Source organism: Loxodonta africana, chromosome 10, assembly GCF_030014295.1.
Source record: "Loxodonta africana isolate mLoxAfr1 chromosome 10, mLoxAfr1.hap2, whole genome shotgun sequence".
Classification (NCBI taxonomy): Eukaryota; Metazoa; Chordata; class Mammalia; order Proboscidea; family Elephantidae; genus Loxodonta; species Loxodonta africana.
In genome coordinates, this window is record NC_087351.1 from 4,771,535 (window position 1) to 4,794,125 (window position 22,591).

The window sequence follows — 22,591 nt, forward strand, 5'->3', positions numbered from 1 at the left end:
TTGTTACATTTTTACTAAGGAAGCCTGGTGGCACAACGGTTAAGTGCTCAGGTGCTAACCAAATGGTTGGCAGTTTGAACTCACCCAGCTGGTCTACAGGAGAAAGACCTCCTGATCTGCTTCTGTAAACCTGTCACATGTGAATCTCACATGTTGCTATGGGTGGGAATTGACTCGATGGCATTCAGCAACATCAATGGTTTTACTATTATTATTACCATCTGTTATATTTATTGTTATTTACAGAACCATCTGTATTTATTACTTACTATGTCGCTGTGAGTAGGAATCAACTCAATGGCAACGGGTTTGGTTTTTTGCGGGGGTTTATGTGCCAAGAGTGGGAGAAAGACGTGGTAATCTTCTGTAAAGACAGCCTTGGAAACCCTATGAGTTGGAATCGACTCTATCGCAGTGAGTTTTATGTGCTAAGCACTCTGCTGAGTACTTTACATAGGCATTTCATTGTGACAGTGGCCCTGTGAGGTAGGTGGTGTTGCTTACATTTGACAAATAAAGAAACTGAGGCTCAGACAGGCCTAAGACTACACACATGCTAAACAGCAGAGCCAGAGTTTGAACTCAGCACTGTCTGGTTTTAACCCCACCAGTCACTGGACCGGAGAAGGAAGCACCCCAACAGCACCTCAAAGCAGGGCTTCCTGAAGAGAATTTGCTAGTATTCTTTATGGGGCCCAGTTCAGTGAGACTTGCACCACCCACAAGCAAGAAGAGGAGCCTGATCTATCCCCCGAATTCACCATCTGTGTTGCTCCCACTTCGGCTGCATCTCCTCTACCCATGATCCTCCAGTATCCACAGTGGTCAATCCTTGGTATCCATTTTGTTTCTTGGCTTTTGGCTTTGGTGCTCATAGCATGATCTAGGGACCTTCAGCATCACTTGAGAGTTAGTTGGAAATGCAGAGTCTCAGGCTCTACCCCACACCTATTGAATCAGAATTTGCTCTCAGATGAGAGCATTAAGTCTGAGAAGCACTGCTTTACTTTCTTCCAGGACCTGTTTAGTGCTAAGTGTGATGTGTTCTCACTCTGTCCAAATTACTCATCCTGAATACTTGGTAACTGCCATTGTAATTCTCCCTGGGTAGAACACTTAAACCCCAAGTCTTTAGTTTCAGGCCTCCTCCCATCTGGAATCTCACCTGGAATTCTCTCCTTCTCCTGTTCCCCTCCTGCTCACCTTCCCCAAAGGCTGGCAACTCGGACTTGCCCATTCACACCCCACAGCTCTCTGCTTCCACCTTCTGGTCAGGAGCACTCCCTGCTTTTGCAGTTCACCACCAGGGCCCGTTGGAACATAAAACGGGCTGGACTTCTGGGAGCATGCGTGCCGTTTAGGGGTATCAACTCAGCAGAGTATAGGAAAGAACCTTTGATTTGAAGTCAATTTTCTAGGTTCAAGTCAAGCCAAGTACTTAAGATTCTGTGTGACCTCTCATGCATCTCTCTGAGCCTTAAGCTCCTCATCTGTAAAATAGGGGTCATTTTATTATCTTCGGGGTTATTGTGGGAATGAAAACAAGACAATGCCTTGCTCTGGCTTAGTGAGAAGTGTACATTAAGGCATGCTTAAAGGGCACACCTACTCGTCCCTGAGACATGGACTACAAGGCCTCTCTGGTTTTCCTCAACTCCCCTCTGCTGACGTTCCCCTCTTTTTACAGGATGTGAGTGACCAGAGCAGCACGGGCTATCCCCAGCTCTACTAAAGTTACGCTCTGTTTACAGGATGTAAGTGACCAGAGCAGCATGAACTATCCCCAGCTCTACGGACCTGGACAGCTAAATCTACTTTTCAACAAGCGTAAATTTTTCATCTGTGTGGCGCATGGAGTCTACACCTCATTAGCCCTTTTCTTCATCCCCTATGGGGCCTTTTACAATGGCTCTGGAGAAGATGGCCAGCACATAGCCGACTACCAGTCGTTTACAGTCACCATGGCCACGTCTTTGGTCATCGTGGTCAGTGTGCAGGTAACCTTGGCGGTGAAAGCATCTTAACATGGTGGATTTACAATTTTAAAAATCGTATTTCAATGTTGGCTGATTTTGTCTATTTATTAGTAAAACAAATAATCCTAAAGAAGTGCTGCTGTTTTCTTTTTAATTACATACTTTGAGATGGAAACAGGAAGCTTTAACATAAATTACCAGACACAGGGATTAGCATAAGATGTCCAGAAGCTCCATTTAGTAGAAGCCTGAAAATAAATGAGTTGTTCAGCTTGGGCATAAAGAGAAATGATTATACTACTTCCTTCTTGTGTTCTAAGAAGCAAAATTGTCCAATAATAACAGAAAGAAAAAGTCCTCATGATTTCTAGAGGAATTAACAACTTCCAATTTTATAGTGAGCTAAAATATATTTGGTAATACATTTCTGTGGAATTATTAAAGATGTTCAATGCTATATCAGTGGCATATCTTAATCCCAAATTTAGAGATGCTCTTCTGGTGGGGATGATAGTTTGTTCTCCATTGGCTTTCTTTCATCAGGTTTCTTGAGTTACATTTTCATTTCCTTTCAATGGCGATTGTGGTCAGCACCATTAGATACTGAGTTAGAGTGCACACAAGCTTATGATCCTTTAAGATCTATAGCTCTGGGTAGATACAGCAAGCAATGTGACCTCTATTTTGTTTTGTCGCCTTTGGATTATTGAGCAAACTCTGTGTATACTCTCATAGTCCCAGCCTAGAGAATGAGGTGATCTCTTCCTTGTCATCAGAGTACATTTCCAGTTTTCTGGATTCTTGTTTCAGGTGGAGAGGGCAGTGGGTAGGACGTGCTAATAGCTTATTTGCCTTCAGGACAGGCCTTTTACTTGATGCTCCAAGAAAAGATTTAGAAGGTAATAACTGAGATAACAGACCAATGTCTGAAGGAAAAAGCAAATGGAAGACAATTCTTCAAACTGTCTATAGTATTATATGCTATTTTTAAGTAAGGGTAATATGTCCCTTGGAAAATGCATTACAGGTATGACATATGATAAGCGTTAGATGTTTTTAGTGAACTGGTCTTTGAGAATTTTTGGTTTATTTTTATTTTAACGAAATGTGTTAATATTCTTATATATCTTCTTTTTTTTTTTTTAACTGTTTCTTGCCCATAATTTTTTTTTTTTTTTTTTTTACATGCTGTTATTCCAGTAGAGTTTCCGGGTGGTACGATCAGTTATGCTCTTGGCTGCCAACCAAAAGGTTGGAGGTTTGAGCCCACCCAGAGGTGTCTCAGAAAAAAGGCTTGGTGATCTACTTCTGAAAAATCAGTCATTGAAAATCTGTGGAGCATAGTTATACTCTGAGACACATGGGGGTGGGAGAGTCATGAGTTGGAATCTACTTTTTTTTTTTTTTTAATTGTGGTTTAAATAAAAGTTTATAAATCAAGTCAGTCTCTCATACAAAAACTTATGTACTTGCTATGTACTCCTAGTTTCTCTCCCCCAATGAGATAGTGTACTCCTCCTCTTCACATTGTATTTCAGTGTCCATTCAGTCAGCTTCTGTCCCCCTCTGCCTTCTCATCTCATCTCACCTCCAGGCTACCCACGTAGTCTCATGTGTCTACTTGAGCCAAGAAACTCATTCCTCACTAGTATAATTCTTTGTCTTACAATCCAGTCTAACCCCTTTGGGAATGAGTTGGCTTTGGACATAGTTCCAGTCTTGGGCTAACAGAAGGTCCAGGGACCATGACCTCCGGGGTCCCCCTAGTCTCAGTCAGACCATTAAGTCTCGTCTTTTTGTGAGAATTTGAGGTCTGCATCCACTGTTCTGCTCTATCAGGGATTCTCTGTTGTATTCCCTGTCAGGGCAGTCATCGGTTGTAGCCAGGTACCATCTAGTTATTCTGGTCTCAGACTGATGGAGTCTCTGGATTATATGGCCCTTTCTGTCTGTTGGGCTCATAATTACCTTGTGTCTTTGGTGTTCTTCATTCTCCTTTGCTCCAGGTGGGTTGAGACCAATTGATGCATCTTAGATGGCTGCTCGCTAGCATTTAAGATCCCAGATGCCACTTACCAAACTGGGATGCAGAATGTTTTCTTAATGCATTTTGTTATGCCAGTTGATCTAGATGTCCCCTGAAACCATGGTCCCCAGACCCCTGCCCCTGGTAGTCTGGCCTTCGAAGTGTTCGGTTGTATTCAGGGAACTTCTTTGCTTTTGGTTTAGTCCCCTCGTGCTGACCTCTCCTGTATTATGTGTTGTCTTGCCCTTCGCCTAAAGAGTTCTTGTCTACTGTCTATATACTGAATTCCCCTCTCCCTCCCTCCCCACCTTGTAACCATCAAAGAATATTTTCTTCTTTGTTTAAACTATTTCTTGAGTTCTTATAATAGTGGTCTCATACAATATTTATCCTTTTGCAACTGACTAATTTCTCTCAGCATAATGCCTTCCAGATTCCTCCATGTTATGAAGTGTTTCACGGACTGATCGTTATTTTTTTTAATCGTTTTATCGTTGTAATATTCCATTGTGTGAATATACCATAATTTATTTATCCATTCATCTTTTGATGGGCACCTTGGTTGCTTCCATCTTTTTGCTATTGTAAACAGTGCTGCAGTGAACATGGGTGTGCATATATCTGTTCATGTGAACGCTCTTATTTCTCTAGAATATGTTCCAAGAAGTGGGGTTGCTGGATCGAGTGGTAGTTCTATATCTACCTTTTTAAGGAAGCATCAAATCGATTTCCAAAGTGGTTGAAACATTTTACGTTCTCACCAGCAGTGTAAAAGTGTTCCAGTCTCTCCGCGACCTCTCCAACATTTATTATTTTCTGTTTTTTTGGATTAATGCCAGCATTGTTGGAGTGAGATGGTATCTTATTGTAATTGTGATTTGCATTTCTGTAACAACTAATGATTGAGAGCATTTCCTCGTGTATCTGTTTAGCTGCCTGAATGTCTTTTTTTGGTGAAGTGCCTGCTTATGTCCTTTGCCCATTTTTTAATCGGGTTATTTGTCTTCTTGTAGTTGAGTTTTTGCAGTATCATGTAGATTACAGAGATCAGACGCTGATCGGAACTGTCGTAGCCAAAATTTTTTTCCCAGTCTGTAGGTAACCTTTTCACTCTTTTGGTGATGCCTTTTTGGATGAGCATAACTGTTTGATTTTTAGGAGCTCCCAGTTATCTAGTTTCTATTCTGGTGTTTGTGCCTTGTTAGTAATGTTTTGCATACTGTTTATGCCATGTATTAGGGTTCCTAGCATTGTCCCTACTTTTTCTTCCATAATCTTTATCATTTTAGATTTTATATTTAGGTCTTTAGTCAATTTCAAGTTATTTTTTGTTCGTGGTATGAGGTCTGGGTCTTGTTTCGTTTTTTTTGCAGCTACGCCAGGACCATTTGTTGAAGAGACTGTCTTTTCCCCATTTAACTGACTTGGGCCTTTGTCAAATATCAGCTTCTCCTATGTGGATGGATTTATGTCTGGGTTCTCAATTCTGTTCCATTGGTCTATGTATCTGTTGTTGTACCAGTACCAGGCTGTTTTGACTAGTGTGGTGGTATAATAGGTTCTAAAATCAGGTACTGTGAGACCTCCCACTTTGTTCTTCTTTTTCAGTAATGCTTTATTTATCCGGGTCCTCTTTCCCTTCCATATGAAGTTGGTGATTTGTTTCTCCATCTCATTAAAGAATGTCGTCGGAATTTGGATCGGAATAGCATTATATCTACAGATTGCTTCGGGTAGAATAGACATTGTTATGATGTTAAGTCTTCCTACCCATGAGCAAGGTATGTTTTTCCACTTATGTAGGTCTCTTTTGTTTTCTTGCAGTAGTGTCCTGTAGTTTTCTTTGTATAGTTCTTCTATGTCTCTGGTTAGATTTATTCCTAACTATCTTATCTTCTTGGGGGGTATTGTAAATGATATTTTGGCGATTTCCTCTTTGACCTTTCTTTGTTGGTAGAGAGGAATCCAACTGATTTTTGTATGTTTATCTTGTATCCTGATTCTCTGCTGAACTCTTCTATTAGCTTCAGTAGTTTTTTTGAGGATCACTTAGGGTTTTCTGTGTATAAGATCATCTCATCTGCAAAAAGAGATACTTTTACTTATTCCTTACCGATTTGGATGCCCTTGATTTCTTTATCTAGCCTAATTGCTCTGGCTAGGACCTCCAGTACGATGTTGAATAAGAGTGGTGATAAAGGGCATCCTTGTCTGGTTTCCATTCTCAAGGGGAGTGCTTTCAGACTCTCTCCATTTAGGATGATGTTGACTGTTGGCTTTGTATAAATGCCCTTTAATATGTTTAGAAATTTCCATTCTCTTCCTATTTTGCTGAGAGTTTTTATCATGAATGGGTGTTGGACTTTGTCGAATGCCTTTTCTGCATCAATTGATAAGATTGTGTATTTATCTTTTGTTTTATTTATATGATAAAAAAAATATATTAATCATTTTTTCTAATGTTGAACCATCCCTGCATAGCTGGTATGAATCCCACTTAGTCATGGTGAATTATTTTTTTAATATGTTGTTGAATTCTTTTGGCTAGAATTTTGTTGAGGATTTTTGCATCTAAGTTCATGAGGGATATGGGTCTGTAATTTTCTTTTTTTGTGGTGTCTTTACCTGGTTTTGGTATCAGGGGTATGCTGGCTTCATAGAATGAGTTTGGGAGTATTCTGTCCTTTTCTATGCTCTGAAATATGTTTAGTAGTAGTGGGGTTAACTCTTCTCTGAAAATTTGGTAGAATTCTCCAGTGAAGCTGTCAGGGCCAGGGCTTTTGTTGTTGTTGTTTTGGGGAGTTTTTTTGTTTGTTTGTTTTGTTTTTTCACCTTTTCAATCTCTTCTTTTGTAATGGGTTCATTCAGTTGTTCTACCTCTGTTTGTGCAAGTTTAGGTAGGTAGTGTGTTTCTAGAAATTCATCCATTTCTTCTAGGTTTACAAATTTGTTAGAGTACAATTTTTCATAGTAATTGATATGATTCTTTTAGTTTCAGTTGGGTCTGTTGTGATATCACCTATCTCGTTTCTTATTTGGGTTATTTGCTTCCTCTTCTGTTTTTTTTTTTTTTTTTCTATTTTTCTTTTGTCAGTTTGGCCAATGGTTTATTGATTTTGCTAATTTTTTTGAAAAACCAGCTTTTGGTCTTGTTAACTCTTTCACTTGTTTTTCTGTTCTCTATTTCATTTAATGCTGCTCTAATTTTTATTATTTGTTTCTTCTAGTGCCTGAGGGTTTCTTTTGTTCCTCTCTTTCTATTTGTTCAAGTTGTATGGATAGTTCTTTGATTTTGACCGTTTCTTCTTTTTGGATGTGCATTTATTGATTATAAATTGACATCTGAGCACTGTTTTAGCTGTGCCCCAAAGGCTCTGATAGGAAGTGTTCTCATTCTCATTGAATTCTATGAATTTCTTTATTCCGTCCTTAATTTCTTCTGTAACCCAGTCATTTTTGAGCAAGGTGTTGTTCAGTTCCCAAGTGTTTAATTTCTTTTCCCTCTTCTTTCTGTTATTGATTTCTGTTTTTATGGCTTTATGGTCAGAGAAGATGCTTTGTAATGTTTTGATGTTTTGGATTCTGCTAAGGCTTGCTTTGTGACCTAATATGTGGTCTTTTCTAGAGAATGTTCCAAGTGCATTGGAAAAGAAACTATACTTGGTTACTGTTGGGTGCAGTGTTCTGTATATGTGTATGAGTTCAAGTTGGTTGATTGTGGCATTTAGATCTTCTGTGTCTTTATTGAGCTTCTTTCTGGATGTTCTGTGCTTCACCATAAGTGGTGTTTTGAAGTCTCCTACTATAATTGTGGAGCCGTCTATTTCACTTTTCAATGCTGTTGGAGTTTGTTTTATGTGTCTTGAGGCCCTGTCATTGGGTGCATAAATATATAATATGGTTATATCCTCCTGGTATATTGTCCCTTCAATCATTATATAGTGTCCTTCCTTATCCTTTGTGGTGTATTCAACTTTAGAGTCTATTTTGTCAGAAATTAATATTGCCACTCCTGCTTCTTTTGAGTTGTTCGCTTGATATATTTTTTCCATCCTTTGAGTTTTAGTTTTTTTCTGCCTTTAAGTCTAAGGTGTGTCTCTTGTAGGCAGCATATAGACAGATTGTGGGGTTTTTTTTTATCCATTCTGCCACTCTCTGTCTCTTTATTGGTGCATCTAGGCCATTTACATTCATTGTACTTATGGATAGGTATGAGTTTAGTGATGTTATTTTGATGTCTTTTTGTGTGTGTGTGTTGTTGATAGTTTCTTTTTTACACTTAATTTTTTGTGCTGAGTAGTTTTTCTGTATATATTGTCTTTTCTTTCTTTTTGTTGTTGATTTTGTTTTTGCTGAGTCTTTATGTTTTTCTTGTATTTTATTTTGATGTGTAGGATTGTTAGTCTCCTTTGTGGCTACCTTAATATTTACCCCTATTTTCTAAGTTTAAACCAAACTTTTATTTCTTTATGTCATCTTGATTTCCTTTCCATATGGAAGATCTATGACTACATTTTTTAGCCCTGCTTTATTGATTTAATATTGTCACCTTTTACATAATGACATCACTGTTTCCCTGTTTTGAGCATTTTTTTGTCTTGATTTATTTTTGTGATTCCCCTATCTGGGTTGATATCTGGTTGCTCTGTTCTGTGTTCTAGTCTGGGTTGATATCTGATGTTACTGATTTTCTAACCAGAGACCTCCCTTTAACCCTTTAGTATTGCTTATATTTTTGGTTTGGTTTTTGCAAATCGCCTAAACTTTTGTTTATCTGGAAATGTCCTAATTTCACTTCCATATTTGAGAGACAGTTTTGCTTGATATATGATTCTTGACTGGCGATTTTTTTTCCTTCAATGCTTTATATGTGTCATCCCATTGCCTTCTTGCCTGCATGGTTTCTGCTGAGTAGTCCGAGCTTATTCTTATTGACTCTCCTTTGTAGGTGATTTTTCGTTTATCCCTAGCTGCTCTTAAAATTCTCTCTTTATCTTTGGTTTGATTTTAATATGTCTTGGTGACTTCCTTTTGGGATCTACCTTATGTGGGGTTCGATGAGCATCTTGGATAGATATTTTCTTATCTTTCACGATATCAGGGAAGTTTTCTGCCAACAAATCTTCAACAATTCTGTCTGTATTTTCTATTCCCCCTTCCTGTTCTGGTGCTCCAATTTTAGGTTATTTCTCTTGATAGAATCCCACAGGATTCTTAGGGTTTATTTTATCTGAATTTTCCTCGACTATATTGGTGCCAAGTGTTTTATCTTCAATCTCACTAATTTTGACTTCGGTTTCCTCAGTTCTGCTCCTCCAACTTTCTATGAGTTGTCTAATTCTGAAATTTTATTGTTAATCTTCTAAATTTCTGACTGCTGTCTCTCTCTGGATTCTTGCAGACTATTAAATTTGTCATTATGCTCTTGAATAAGCTTCATAATTTCCTCCACTCCTTTATCTGTGTGTTCCTTGGCTTGTTCTACATTTTGCCTGATCTCTTGAAGAGTTCTGTAAATTAATCTTTTGTATTCTGCCTCTAGTAATTCCAGGAAAACCTCTTCATCCAGAAAACTCCTTGATTCTTCATTTTGAGAGCTTCTTGAATCAATCATGGTCTGCTTCTTTATGTGATTTGATGTTTACTGTTGTCTCTGAGCCATCTATAATTTATTGTATTAATTTATTTTATGTTTGCTTACCATATCCTAGCTTTTTGCTTTGTTTTGTTTGGATATGCCGAAATAGGCTGCTTGAGAGAGCTAGCTTAATTATTTGCACCTCTGAAGCTCTAACATCCTGCCACCAGATGGCTAGAGCTGTTACCAGGTATATGAGCCTAGGAGTCCATTCACTTTTCTTGTATGGACTCAGCTCACGTGTCCAAATAGTCTGTCACCAAATGTGTGATACAGGCTCTGTCATACAGCCTTAGAGGGGCAGGGGTGATTGATTGGTATAGGCACAGGTATCTGTTTGTAGCAGGGGTCACACTCTGAGCAAGGCAGGGTTGACGACAGTCCCCTGAGTGTCCGTGAGGAAAGTGAGTCCCTGTTCCCGAGAGCTCACAGGTGGGTAAGTTCTGCAGCTGGACCATGGGTACTCAGTGCTTTTGGTTCTAAGGACTGGGTGGCACCATTTATCTGTGGACCCCTGTTGCAGGTGGCTAGGTGGCATGGGTGGGGTCACCAGTCCTCAGGCCCCTGATTTGGATAGGTGAGGACCCTGTTTAATAGGCAGAATGGTGTGAAAAGTCAAAAACCTGGCTCTTCACCACACAGCTGAAACAGTTAAAGTCAGATCTCGGGCACATACACCATTGCAGTCTGCCAACAAGGTCCTAAGCTCCTGAAATGGGCCTACACAGTCCATGCAGGGTTAAAGGCATTCAAAGTCCGTGGACTGTTTGTGCCTTGACAGGAACTGCTTCTGTCCTGGGTTCCTATCTCTGGGGAGCTGGCAGATTATCTTTTTCCCCACTTGTTAATTTATTCCTTCTCCAAGGCTGGGAGAATGGCTCAGTGCATGCAGCAGAACCTATCTCATCCCAGAGAAATCAACTGCCTCTGAAGCCGGTTTGGGCATTGGGGCACAGTAAATTAGATGCAAGTCATAGCTTTTGGCAAAAGCACTGTTCTCTGATTCCAGAGGTGTGAGTAGACTGTGTGGCTCGCTGTCTCTCGTTAAGGAATCCGCATCCCGAACACCGCCAGCCCCACTGCTGTCGTGCCAGGGGATCATGCCTGAGGGACTCCGGTTCCTGCCAAGTCAGGTCCAGCAACTACTCACCGCTTCTGAACAGTCTCTCCCCCTGCTACTCAGCCTGATTTCCTAACTTTGCCTTTGATGTTCAGGGCTCCTAACTTGTCATATATATAATTGCTTCACTTGTTTTTTGGAGGGGGGGGGTCTTTGTTGTAAGAGGGATCACCAGAAGCGTCTGACTACTCCACCATCTTGGCCCTGCCTTGGCTCACCACCATTTCTTATATTCTTTGTTTTCCACTATTTTGAGGTCTTTGTTCTGATTTAATTTTTATTTGGTTTTGGTAATTTCCTTGACTAATTTCTTCAAAAAAGGTTAATAGACATTATACTTTTGAGCTGAAAACTGTCTTTCTTTGTCTGTACATTTAAATGACTTATTGAAAGGGCATAAAATTCTTGAGTCAGAGCCTTTTTAATTAGAACCTTGTCAGCGTTGTCCCTCTGCATCCCAGGTTCAGGGCTGTTAGGTTGAGTCTCTTTCTTTTGTAAGTAATGTCTGCTCTGTCTAGAAGCTTATGTTCTTTATCCTTGGAGTTCACAAATGTCATAAGAATGTATCTTCTTTTACTAATTTGTTTAGGAGTTAGAGGGCCCTCTTAATCTGAAACTGCATGCTGTTCTTTATCTTTATTTTTAGAGTTTTCTTCTATCATTTCTGTGATCGTTACTTCTCTATTCCTTGTTCGACTTCTAGAATGCCCATTATTTGTATTCTGGGGTCATGGATCTGCTATTTGTGGCTCTGCCATCCATCTCTCATATCTTTTTGGACATGTTTTCCATTTCTTCAAGTTTTGCTGTCTGTTGAAAGATATTATTTTCATTTTTTTTCTAGGATATTAATTCAGTTCTTATCAGTGACTATTCTTTTTGGTTTCTCTATTGAATTTTAAAATTCAGAAATAATGCTTTTTTCTCCCAGAAATATTTTCTGTGACCTAATTGCATGTCCTTAAGAATTCTTCTTACATTTTTTTTTTTTTTTTTTTTGTTATAGCATAGGTTTGTCTGTTCTATGAGGAGCCCTGGTGGCACAGTGGTTAAGTGTCAACTGATAACTGAAGGGTTAGTGGTTCAAACCCACGAGCTACTCCACAGGAGAAAGATGTGGCAGTCTGCTTCCATATAGATTTGTAGCCTTGGAAATTCTATGGGGAAGTTCTACTTTCTCCTGTAGGGCTGCTATGAGTCAGAATCGACTCGATAGCGAAGGGTTTGATTTGGTTTGTTTTCGCCTGTTCTATTAGTTCTGCTTCAATAGGAGCCACCTGTTCTTGTTTTCTAGCTGAGTGCTCTTGAATGGATTGTGTTTTTTTTCTTTGCTTACTCATACCCACACAGGTCAGGCTATTGGTGTGTCTTGGTGGCTGTGAACTGAAAAGTGGTTGGAGGTAAAGTCAGAGATGTTGGTCTAATGTCTTGCAGCCAAGGCTTTGGACAAGTTTGTTCTGGTTTGAACCCCTGCTGAGAAATTGCATTTCTCACAGGTTCCCAGGAAATTATAAGAGTCACCTGAGGATCTTGTTAAACTGTAGATCCTGATTCAGTATATCTGGGGTGGAAATGCAAATTCTCAGCAGAGGTTCTAACCAGAATGAACTTGTTGGAAGCCCTACTTGCAGCTAAATCTACTGGAAAACCAGCATCTCTGTGCTGTGGCCTGGATGAGAGGGCTTTCTGTACTCAGACCTCTTGAGGAGAGAAAAAGTTGTCCTCTTGTAATCCCTGCAGTTCACACCCAAGTTGCCAACATCCTTAGAATGGGGCAACATTTTAAAAGACAGTAAACTGCAAGTGACAAGTGGCAGTCTGTGTCCATATACTGAGAGGAGTCTATCTGTCTGATCCCCTTCAAGCAGCCCAAAACTCTTACCCTAGGTCGGCTAGAAATGCAAACCTTTGCTTGGACAGCTTGGGTCCTCTGAGATACAAATATTGATGCCCGAAACTACTATTTTCTCTGGAGAATTTAAGGGTTTATACTCCTCAGTGGTTCCCTTGATTCCCCAATAGCAGATGACTTTTTTTTAAAGATAAACTTCTATAACAGTTATTGGAAGAGAAAAGGTCTGTGAACATGCTCCCAGGTCACATGAATTCTAGTTTCTCAATTTTATGCCAAAGAGGATTAAGAATTTTCTTTGTTATTGTTTAAGTAATTTAAGAGAAAGGATTATGAAAATAAGTTGAAATATTAATGTAAAACAGTTTACAAATATGTAAAAATGGTCCATGAAAATTTATGAAATGTATAAAATTTATATAAAGAAAAAAAAATTTTATATACAGGTTATAAAATATTGCATTTGCTCATTACAGAATTTTTTTTCCAACAGAAAAGCTTTGAGAGGAAATTGGAAAATAACTTTGAAATAATAAACCACTCTGCTTTCCTGTTTCTCACTTGAAAGAAGTTTAACACTTCATCTCCTGATTCTACCCCAACCTTGGCAGATATAATGGATTGGCAGATGTTATTGTTGTTAGGTGCCTTTGAGTGGGTTCCAACTCATAGCAACCCTATGTGCAACAGAACGAAACACTGCCCAGTCAAGTGCCATCCTCACAATCACTGTTTGAGCCCATTGTTGTAGCCACTGTGTCAGTCCATCTTGTTGAGGGTCTTCCTCTTTTTCACTGACCCTCACTTTACCAAACATGATGTCTTCTCCATGGACTGGTCCCTCCTGATAATATGTCAAAATACATAAGAAGAAGTCTTGCCACCCTTGCTTCTAAGGAACATTCTGGCTGTACATCTTCCAAGACAAATGTGTTTGTTTTTCTGGAAGTTGATGGTATATTCAATATTGTTCTTCTTTGGTCTTCCTTATTCATTGTGAAGCTTTCACATGCATATGAGGTGATTGAAAATACCATTGCTTAGGTCAGGCACACCTTAGTTCTCAAAGTGACATCTTTGCTTTTTAACACTTTACTTTAAGATCTTTTGCAGCTGATTCACCCAATGCAGTATGGCATTTGATTTCTTGACTGTTGCTTTCATGGCATTGATTGTGGATTCAAGTAAAATGAAACCCTTGACAACTTCAATCTTTTCTCTGTTTATCATGGTGTTGCTTATTGGTCCAGTTGTGAGGAATTTTACCTTCTTTATGTTGAAGTGCAGTTCATACTGAAGGATGTAGCCTTTGATCTTCATCAGTAAGTGTTTCAAGTCCTCTTCACTTTCAGCAAGCAAGGTTATGTCATCTGCATATCACAGGTTATTAATGAGTCTTCCTCCAATCCTGATGCCCTGTACTTCTCCATATAGTCCAGCTTCTTGGATTATTTGCTTAGCATAGAGATTGAATAAGTATGGTGAAAGGATACAATCCTGATGCACACCTTTCCTGATTTTAAACCACGTAGTATCCTGTTGTTCTGTTTGAACAACTGCCTCTTAGTCTATGTACAGGTTCCACATAAGCACAATTAAGTTTTCTGGCTTAGGAGATACTGGTTCTAAAGCCCATCGTCTCCCAGAAATGATAAAGTTAAGGCAGTCTCCCATACTGTGCAGAAAGTGAGAATGCCAGTGTTAGTCTGGCAGCTAAACAGGTGCAACTATTTTGAGTTGAATACAGCAGTCCTGGGGTATATCAGATAAAGGCAAATTATCCAATAGAGAAGGTAAGCACAGTACTTACCTTGGTTAGCAGCTCATCTGTAGCCAACAGTTTCACATTGTTTTACCAAATTAAAGTGTCTGCTTCTAGGTTTGCCTGTCATCTGTCTCTCTCCCAACCCCATAGCACTTTCCTACAGAATTAAAATTTCTTCAAATTTACAGTCCCTGATGGGGGCAATGACCCAGTAAGCAAGGTAAGCACAGGCTTATTTGTGCTTTCTTAGTAGTCTGTAGTGAAGTTGTTCACTACATATGATCTGGTAAGTGAGGTAACCATTATACTTATCTTGCCTGTTGGGTAGTTCTCCCCTGATCACTCAGGAAAATGACAGTGTTTTAGTTCTCAAAGATTACCCCTTGACATTTTATTTTTTTTTTTACAGATATCCTTGGATACCAGTTACTGGACTGTGATTAATCACTTCTTCATCTGGGGCAGCATTGCCACTTATTTCTCCATTTTATTTACCATGCACAGTAATGGCATCTTTGGCATCTTCCCAAACCAGTTTCCATTTGTTGGTAAGTGAGTCCTACTGTCTAGTGGAAACAGTTTGATGCTGCTATTTGTCTTTGTACCTTATTTTCTGGGTTGTGTGGGGCCTGAGGATGACCAATGATTCCATCTCTAATAGTTCGTTGATCCAGGCATCTTCAGGCTTCCAGACTTGAAAAGGCCCAAAAAAGATGCAGAAGAATCATTGTGATAGCAGCGTGTGGGTTTCCAAAGACCCAGGCATAGTTGGCTACCCCTTGTGAACAAGGGCCATAGCATACACATTGAGGCTGCCACAAGGCCTGTGAAAAATTCATGTATAATAGAGGGAAGATAGAGAACACTAGAATGTCACTTTTTTGCCAAATAATCACCAACATTTCGGCAAAAGTTCAACCATGGAATTTACTTTCATTTAGTTTCTACTCCTTTCTCTGCCTTAATATATTCACTTGTAAACTAGAGGGTGTTAATAGTTTCTATTTTCATAGAAATTCTGTGAGGATTAAATGAGATGATGTATGAAAAGAGCTTAGCTAGTAGCCTAACGCATAGTACTTTTCAATAAATGTTAACCATGATAATGGTAATTATTATTATTCAAACAAATGTACCTTGATTGCTGGTTGAGAACATTGGAGGATTTTGCGTGCCAGATGAGGAGCAAAGAGCCCCTTAAAATCCTTTAAAACTCTGAGATTCTATGATTCTGCAAAGAGTGTGCGTCTTCTACAAAGAGTACATCTCTGCACTCCACATTTCAAAACGATCCCTAGCAAAGGTCATTATGCTTGATGCAAGGGGGCTATTAATATACTTCCTTAGAAGTTTGTGTATGTGAGACATGTTGGTAGGAGTTACGTTTCTGAGTTCAGCCCAGCAGATTGCAGAAAAGGGAGATATAAAAAGTCAACCTTCTTGAGCTTAATCAGGCAAACCTGATATATTTTCATCCACTAGTTAGGGAAACAGGAGCTCTGGTAGTGCAGTGGTTAAGCACTCAGCTGCTAACCAAAAGGTCAGCAGTTCAAACCCACCAGCTGCTCCATGGGAGAAAGCTGTTGCTATCTGCTTCTGTGGTGATTTACAGCCTTGGAAACCCCATCGGGCAGTTCTGCTCTGCTTATAGGGTCACCATGAGTCAGAATCGACTCAATAGCAAAGGATTTTGGGGTTTTTAGCTGGGGAACCAAGTCTAGAAAAACAGTTGTTAGAAGATCGATTCATGTGGAAAGCAAAATAGGAGCAATCATTTCCGTTGATATAGAGTCACCTGAGATTATAATTCCATTTAAATGCACACATACGCTTAAGAACATTATTCTTCAACTTTTGCCTTGCCCTATATGTACATAAACCAAAAAAAAAAAAACCAAACCCAGTGCCGCCGAGTCGATTCCAACTCGGAAACCCTGGTGGTGTAGTGATTAAGTGCTACAGGTGCTAACCCAAGGGTCAGCAGTTCAAATCCACCAGGCGCGCCTTGGAAGCTCTATGGGGCAGTTCTACTCTGTCCTATAGGGTCTCTATGAGTCGCTATGAGTGATATGTACATAGAAATTTTTAAATTGCACCATTGGTACTAAATATGTAATATTAATACTTAGTTGACTGAAAGATTCCAACCATGTAGAGACATGTGGGTTATGAACAAGAATAAGCATATTAGGAAAGACATAAGTATTTTTAAGTTTCTTTTAATTTTTTTTTAAAAAATTTATTGGTGTTGTTGCCAAATCTGAAGTTCAGTGCATTCATCAGAATTATTCCAGTCCTAAAACCATTCTAACAAGCATAATGAGACTGGAACTTCTCAACTGGAGAAAGTAGTTTGTGTGGGGGCCACTCTCTTCAGCAAAGCACATGCCATTTCAGGAATTAATTACTAAGCTCCAATGAGACTTTTCAAAAGTTACATCAACACTGGGGTTTAGGAAAAAAAAATTTTTTTTTTTCTTAGTAGCCAACAGCAAGCAGGAGTGTGGTTTTAAAGTGAAGCTTGTGTTTCCAGCCATGCCTGCGGGCACTGAGATTCAAGGAGCTCAAAGAGACATTTAATTTATTGAGTCAAGTTTGTTTCTGCCCATGTCTGAAGGCAACTGGAAGTAGTTGCTCTTTGGTAGGCAGATTCCACCCTCCAAAGCCAGGAAAAGCAAACATATCAATCAGTAGCCAAGCCCTCATACCCAAAACCCATTTGAATGATGTTAACACTTGAGCGTTGGGAGAAGGGACCTAGATAATTCTGGGGGTATCATGTGAGTCCCTAGAAAACCAACAGGGACAAATGGTGTTATGGTGATATGAGTAGGGTTGGCTTTTTCCATGGAATATGTCTGACTGCCTTACTGACCCTTATTGCTTTGTTTAAACCAACATTGCAGTATATGAAGTGTGAGTACAAAGTAAGGAAACTGGCTTCAGGCTTGCTGGATCCTGCTCCAGCAGTCTCCCAGTGAGGGCATTGCTTGTCTCCCTGGAACCCTGATGAACTGAATGAACATCGGGGAGATTAGCAAGTCGATTTGAAGCAGGTTTTCTGCAATTTAAAACTTTGGCCCTGCGGTAGCTGAAGCACAGCCTTTATGACATAGCCAGTCATCAAGACCATTATATGAGACTGTACCTGCATCCACAATGTAAACTGTGCACTTTTGATAGGATATTTTTTATTCAAGAGGCAGTAAGAGTAAATGTGCCTTCAGTGTGATCGGTGTAATTGGTCTCACTGGACTGTACACATGAAAGCTGTTGAGTTGACAAATGTTGTGTTATCTATATTTTTTACAACAACAAAAAAAGTTAAAAAAAAAAAAAAGAGTAAACGTGCCTTTCAAAATTAATGGTTGATTTGTAGCCAGGGGGCCTTGAGGCTGAATGAGAGGATTGTGTCTCATGAGTAAAGCTGGACTGAGCCTGGATCAGAGAATGCTTGGCTTGGGCTGGCAGTCCCCGAGGGATCAGGCTGCTAAGCAGTTCTCAAGGGTGATCTGACCACTCTTGCTTTCTCCTTCTTACCATTGAGCATACTGGGGAAAATATCCAGTGGCTCTCCTAGGTAGGCCAAACCTCACAATTTCAAAAAAGTTCTTACAGGAATAAAGAGCCTATTAGTTCAATAATTCAGACCTATTCATGACCACAATGTATGTTCTTCTTTAATGATAGGAAACGCACGGCATTCCTTGACTCAGAAATGCTTCTGGCTTGTTGTTCTCTTAACGACAGTGGCTTCAGTTATGCCTGTGGTGGCATTCAGATTTCTGAAGGTTGATTTATACCCAACCCTGAGTGATCAGGTATGTTGCAGTGCTCATGCGTACTTTCTGGGCTGGTTCTTGGCTGTTGGAATGGTGTCTTTCTCTGCCTGATTGGAGAATGACTGTTCAGGGAAGGGCTAATGAAATACCCATGATCAGGTGCATGGCAGCACATCAGAGAATATTAGACTGCTAACATCTTCAGTGTGCTAGCCCTGTGAGTATAAATGAGCAGAGGTGCCTAAACTGAATGTGGGTGGAGAGTTTTAAATAAGAAGTTGGGTATTTGAGAAGGTTGATTGTTTTAAAAAAGAAGCTTATCAACATCATTTTGGACAATTGTTCCAAGGCAAGGGCAAGCTGTAGGAAAGTTATTGACTTAGGGGCAGATAAAAGACACAGTAAAAGAGAGACAAGTATCATATGAGGTGCAGGGGCTCTAAATTCCTATGGAAATATAGGTCCAAATTCAGAAACATGGAGGAGGTGTGACCTAAACAGTTTAAAAAAAAGGAAGAGCAACATCATGGACAGATGGAAAAGAATAAAGTTAGAACTACAATAGAAAGAACAGATTATAGAACTATCTAAGCCAGGAAATTAGCAGAAAATAGCTCAATATTTCAAGGGAAAAGGAGTCAGCAAGACAATGATAGGGTAGATAAGGACCCAAATAGAAAAAGAAAAGGAGAAAGGAACGAAAGGGAAACACGCATTTGTAGCCACATCATGAAAAGTGGAAAAACATTAATTGATAAGGTGAGTGACCAGGCCCAAGAGGCTGAGAGGAACTGAGGTAGAACTTTCATTATCATGATGTCCCTCACATTCTGGGGCCAAAGTATGAGGAGATTCATCTTGACATACTTCATGGAGTTCCTCCCATACCTGTCCTCTCCCTTGGGCCCCGTGAGCTGATTCTTATGTAAACCCAGTGAAATGACGGATGAGCAGGAGGAAGGAAGATGACGTTTATTTCTTCTCTTCCTATATTGAGTCAGACCATGATTTTTGGCTTAATGGCTTTCTTCTGAGACAAAAATCAGACTCCAAGAGATCCACCGAATCAGAGAACGGTGGGTACTTGCACCAAACCTGGGAGCTTTCCCCCTCAATTTTACAGTAAAATGAAAGGCATGTTGAAAATTCACCCAAATTATGTTGAGCCCTTTAAAAAGCCACACACAAAAAAAAAAAATAAAAGAAGACAAAACCCTGGGAGTCTTCTTGGTACATTGACCTACCACAAGAGTTGGGAGATTTCTGGCTCTCAATCTTATTTCTAAATTTTCCCCTAGTCCAGTTACTAATAACTATCAGATCCTGAGAACCTCTAAACGAGAAGAAAAAAGACCTGTTTTAGAAGAATGAGACTAGAAAGTGTTAGAAACTGAGTTTGGGTAATGCATGTTAAAAAAAAATATTTTTGCACAAAAATGTGTTCCAATTCATTTAAGATGGATGGATGTACGAGATGGAAACAGTAATGAAATTTGTCTTAATGCTTCTTGTTTATTTAATAGTCTTCTGGTAGGAATAAAAATTGATCAGTGTCCAGAGTAATCTTTTGGGTAAAAAATATCTTCTTTTTTTAGGTAAAAAAGCTTTCTTTTGCAATGAAGGTGAATGTTTTGTTATTGTTGATACTGGTTTTCCCAAAAGGCTTTCACTTTACAAAGTGACACACTACCTGAAGTCTATTGTTGGGATACATCACCTCACTCTGGGTCTACTTCCTCCCCAGATCCGCCAGTGGCAGAAGGCTCAGAAGAAAGCAAGGCCTCCAAGTACTCGAAGGTCTCAGACCCGCAGGTCAAGCTCAAGAAGATCTGGATATGCTTTTGCTCACCAAGAGGGCTATGGAGAGCTTATCACATCTGGAAAAAATATGCGCACTAAAAATCCACCCCCAACGTCAGGGTTGGAAGCCCTGTAAAATAGCAATAGCTGGATTGAAAATTTACGTAAGAAAACCACAGACACAGTGAGCAGCCTTAGTCAAGATAAAACAGTGAAACTTTGAATCAAGATGAGTGGGCTCCAGAGTTTGGAATCAGGGAATGAAGTGGGCAGATTGCCTCACTTCACTTAAATCTGTGGCAGACAGATTCGATGGTACCCATCAAGAAGCAGAGTTCTGTGGGCAAACCAAGCCAGATAGCCCCTGCCTAGCTCTTGATTTTTATCAACCTAGATACCAATTGACCCTGAAATTTAGAATCTCTTTTTTTGGAGAAAAACTTGTAAATCTGCATATACATTGAATAGATCCTCAGGTGCATTCCCAAAGCGTATATAATCAGCTGAAAATAATGCTTATTGAGAGATAAACACACACACACACATATATATGCAGGAGCAGCCTTTTCTAAGATATACTTAAACAAGATTTAAAATGTGTACTCAGGGCCTTTCAGACTCAGAACAGCTTGTCACTCACCAGTCTTGATCTCTCCTTGTCTGCTCAGTCAGGACAACAAATCACCTTCGTGCCTGGAGAATAGAAAGTATGTTGGTGATCCTCAATTTTCTGTTAGTAAATGTCTGGGGAAAGAGTAAATGGAGAGCATCTTTACTTTAGTGTATGCTGGTAACTTGGTCCAATTTATTCCAAAACCTCTCAAACTCTCATTTAGGGACATTCCCACAAAATATCAAGGAAAAATGGTCTAGTAAGTATTCTTCATTCTTCTTGACGACTTGTAACAGCCTCAGGAGTAATTTCCTCAGCGTCATCCAGAGCCATTGATGGAATCAACAAAGCATTAGAGTTTCACACTTAAGTGACAGTATTGCACACAATATATGGTCAAATACTATCAACATTTTCCATTTAAAAAGTTAAGATTTTAAACCAAACAATTTTAATAAGAAATCTCTTCAATTACTACTTAAAGACTCAGGTTTAGATCATTTAGAGTTAGTTGCTTATCGATGCCCAACTGTCATGTTTATAATATAAACATATCAAAAAAAAAAAAAACCAAACCCACTGCCGTTGAGTCGATTCTACTTATAGTGACTAGAGTAGAACTGCCCCATAGAGTTTCCGAGGAATGCCTGGTGGATTCAAAGTGCAGACCTCTTGATTAGCAGCTGTAGCACTTAACCACTATGCCACCAGGGTTTCCATATAAATATATGTAAATGAGGTTGAATTTTTAGAGATGATTTACCCTAAGTTTTAAGACCACTCGTGAGTCACCAGGGCATTTCCTATAAAAGGATTCAGGAAGATTTGTGTTCAAACACCAGCTCTGTCACTTATTACCTCTACAACCTTGGGCAGGTAATTAAGGTACCTTCTCTGAGTATTGGGTTTCTCCTCTATAAACTGAGGCTATACATGCTACCTACCTCATATGACTGTTTGAGGGTTGTCAAAGCACAAACTCAAATCATTAAAAACATAGTTCTCATTCAAATCGATGATGAGTTAAGTTTCGTTTAACTCATCATCAGAATAATTCATCTATTTGAGTATGAAGAACTGGAATTTAAGTAATTAATGGGGAAGGCCATGATAAAGTGTGATTGATTGCTAAGTAAGATATAAAACTGGTTAGTGTTCTACAGGGAAAAAAACTATAACCTTTGAGCTGACTTTCTCCACCAGAAAATAAAAATAAATCATACCTTATCAGTTCTCTACAAGTCAGCCTCCAACTTTATAGGAGCCCTAACCTGGTCCCTCTTAAATTAATAGTGAAAGTTACATTTCCCAAGAGAGTCAGATGACCCTTGGGTGGGCTTGATGAACAGTGTGCTAGCATGATATTAATTGGTCACACAATAATCATTTTTCCCTTATTTCCATGTTTGGGATAATTTTTCCTGAATGGGATCAACTGAGATAATATGTGAAAAAGAGACTAAAACAGTGCTTTGAGCATGGTAAATGTGCATAGATCGTTCCCTTTTCCCCTGCATCCCTGCCTAGACCGGCCCAGATGTTAGTTTTCAATGTCTAATTTGTCGGTAGTTTCGCTGTGTTTACTCACTTTTTGTAATGTATTTGTAAGATATTTGAAAGGTTTGAAAACTTTCAGTAAATGTTTTGGCACTACTGGTGTTTGATGTTTTCTCTCTTTATTAGAAGCCATTTGAGAGAGCTTTTGTTACATTGCTCAACTGATCTTTTCTTTCTTTTTTTAATCTATTCTTTACATGCCTGGGGAAAATGTATATCATTCTTAGGATTAGACTCAAGAATAAAATGAACCAATTGGATCTGTGTGTAAGGGATGGAAAAGATTAGGAATGGTCCAAGTTCGAAAATTCAGTTAAGACTAAAAAATGCTGTTTATAAACCGATAACATGGGATGATTGTAAGAGAGACACTTTGTCAATTTAATTTGGCCCCTGAGATCCAAATAAACTCACACACCCATTTCAAGATCATTTCATTACAAAAGCCAAAGTTTATTTTGA

General features: G+C 39.3%; 1 protein-coding gene across 1 annotated transcript in view; it reads left to right on the forward strand.

Moving 5' to 3' along the window:
• ATP8B4 (ATPase phospholipid transporting 8B4 (putative)) overlaps positions 1-21,171 on the forward strand; it is a 366,292-nt gene extending 345,121 nt beyond the window's left edge. The window contains exons 26-29 of the mRNA XM_064291985.1: positions 1,752-1,997; positions 14,787-14,925; positions 18,068-18,198; positions 19,904-21,171. Coding sequence (XP_064148055.1) covers positions 1,752-1,997; positions 14,787-14,925; positions 18,068-18,198; positions 19,904-20,095 — 708 coding nt within the window. The 3' untranslated portion in view covers positions 20,096-21,171. The remainder of the gene's footprint in view (positions 1-1,751; positions 1,998-14,786; positions 14,926-18,067; positions 18,199-19,903) is intronic.
• Positions 21,172-22,591: the final 1,420 nt, after the last annotated feature.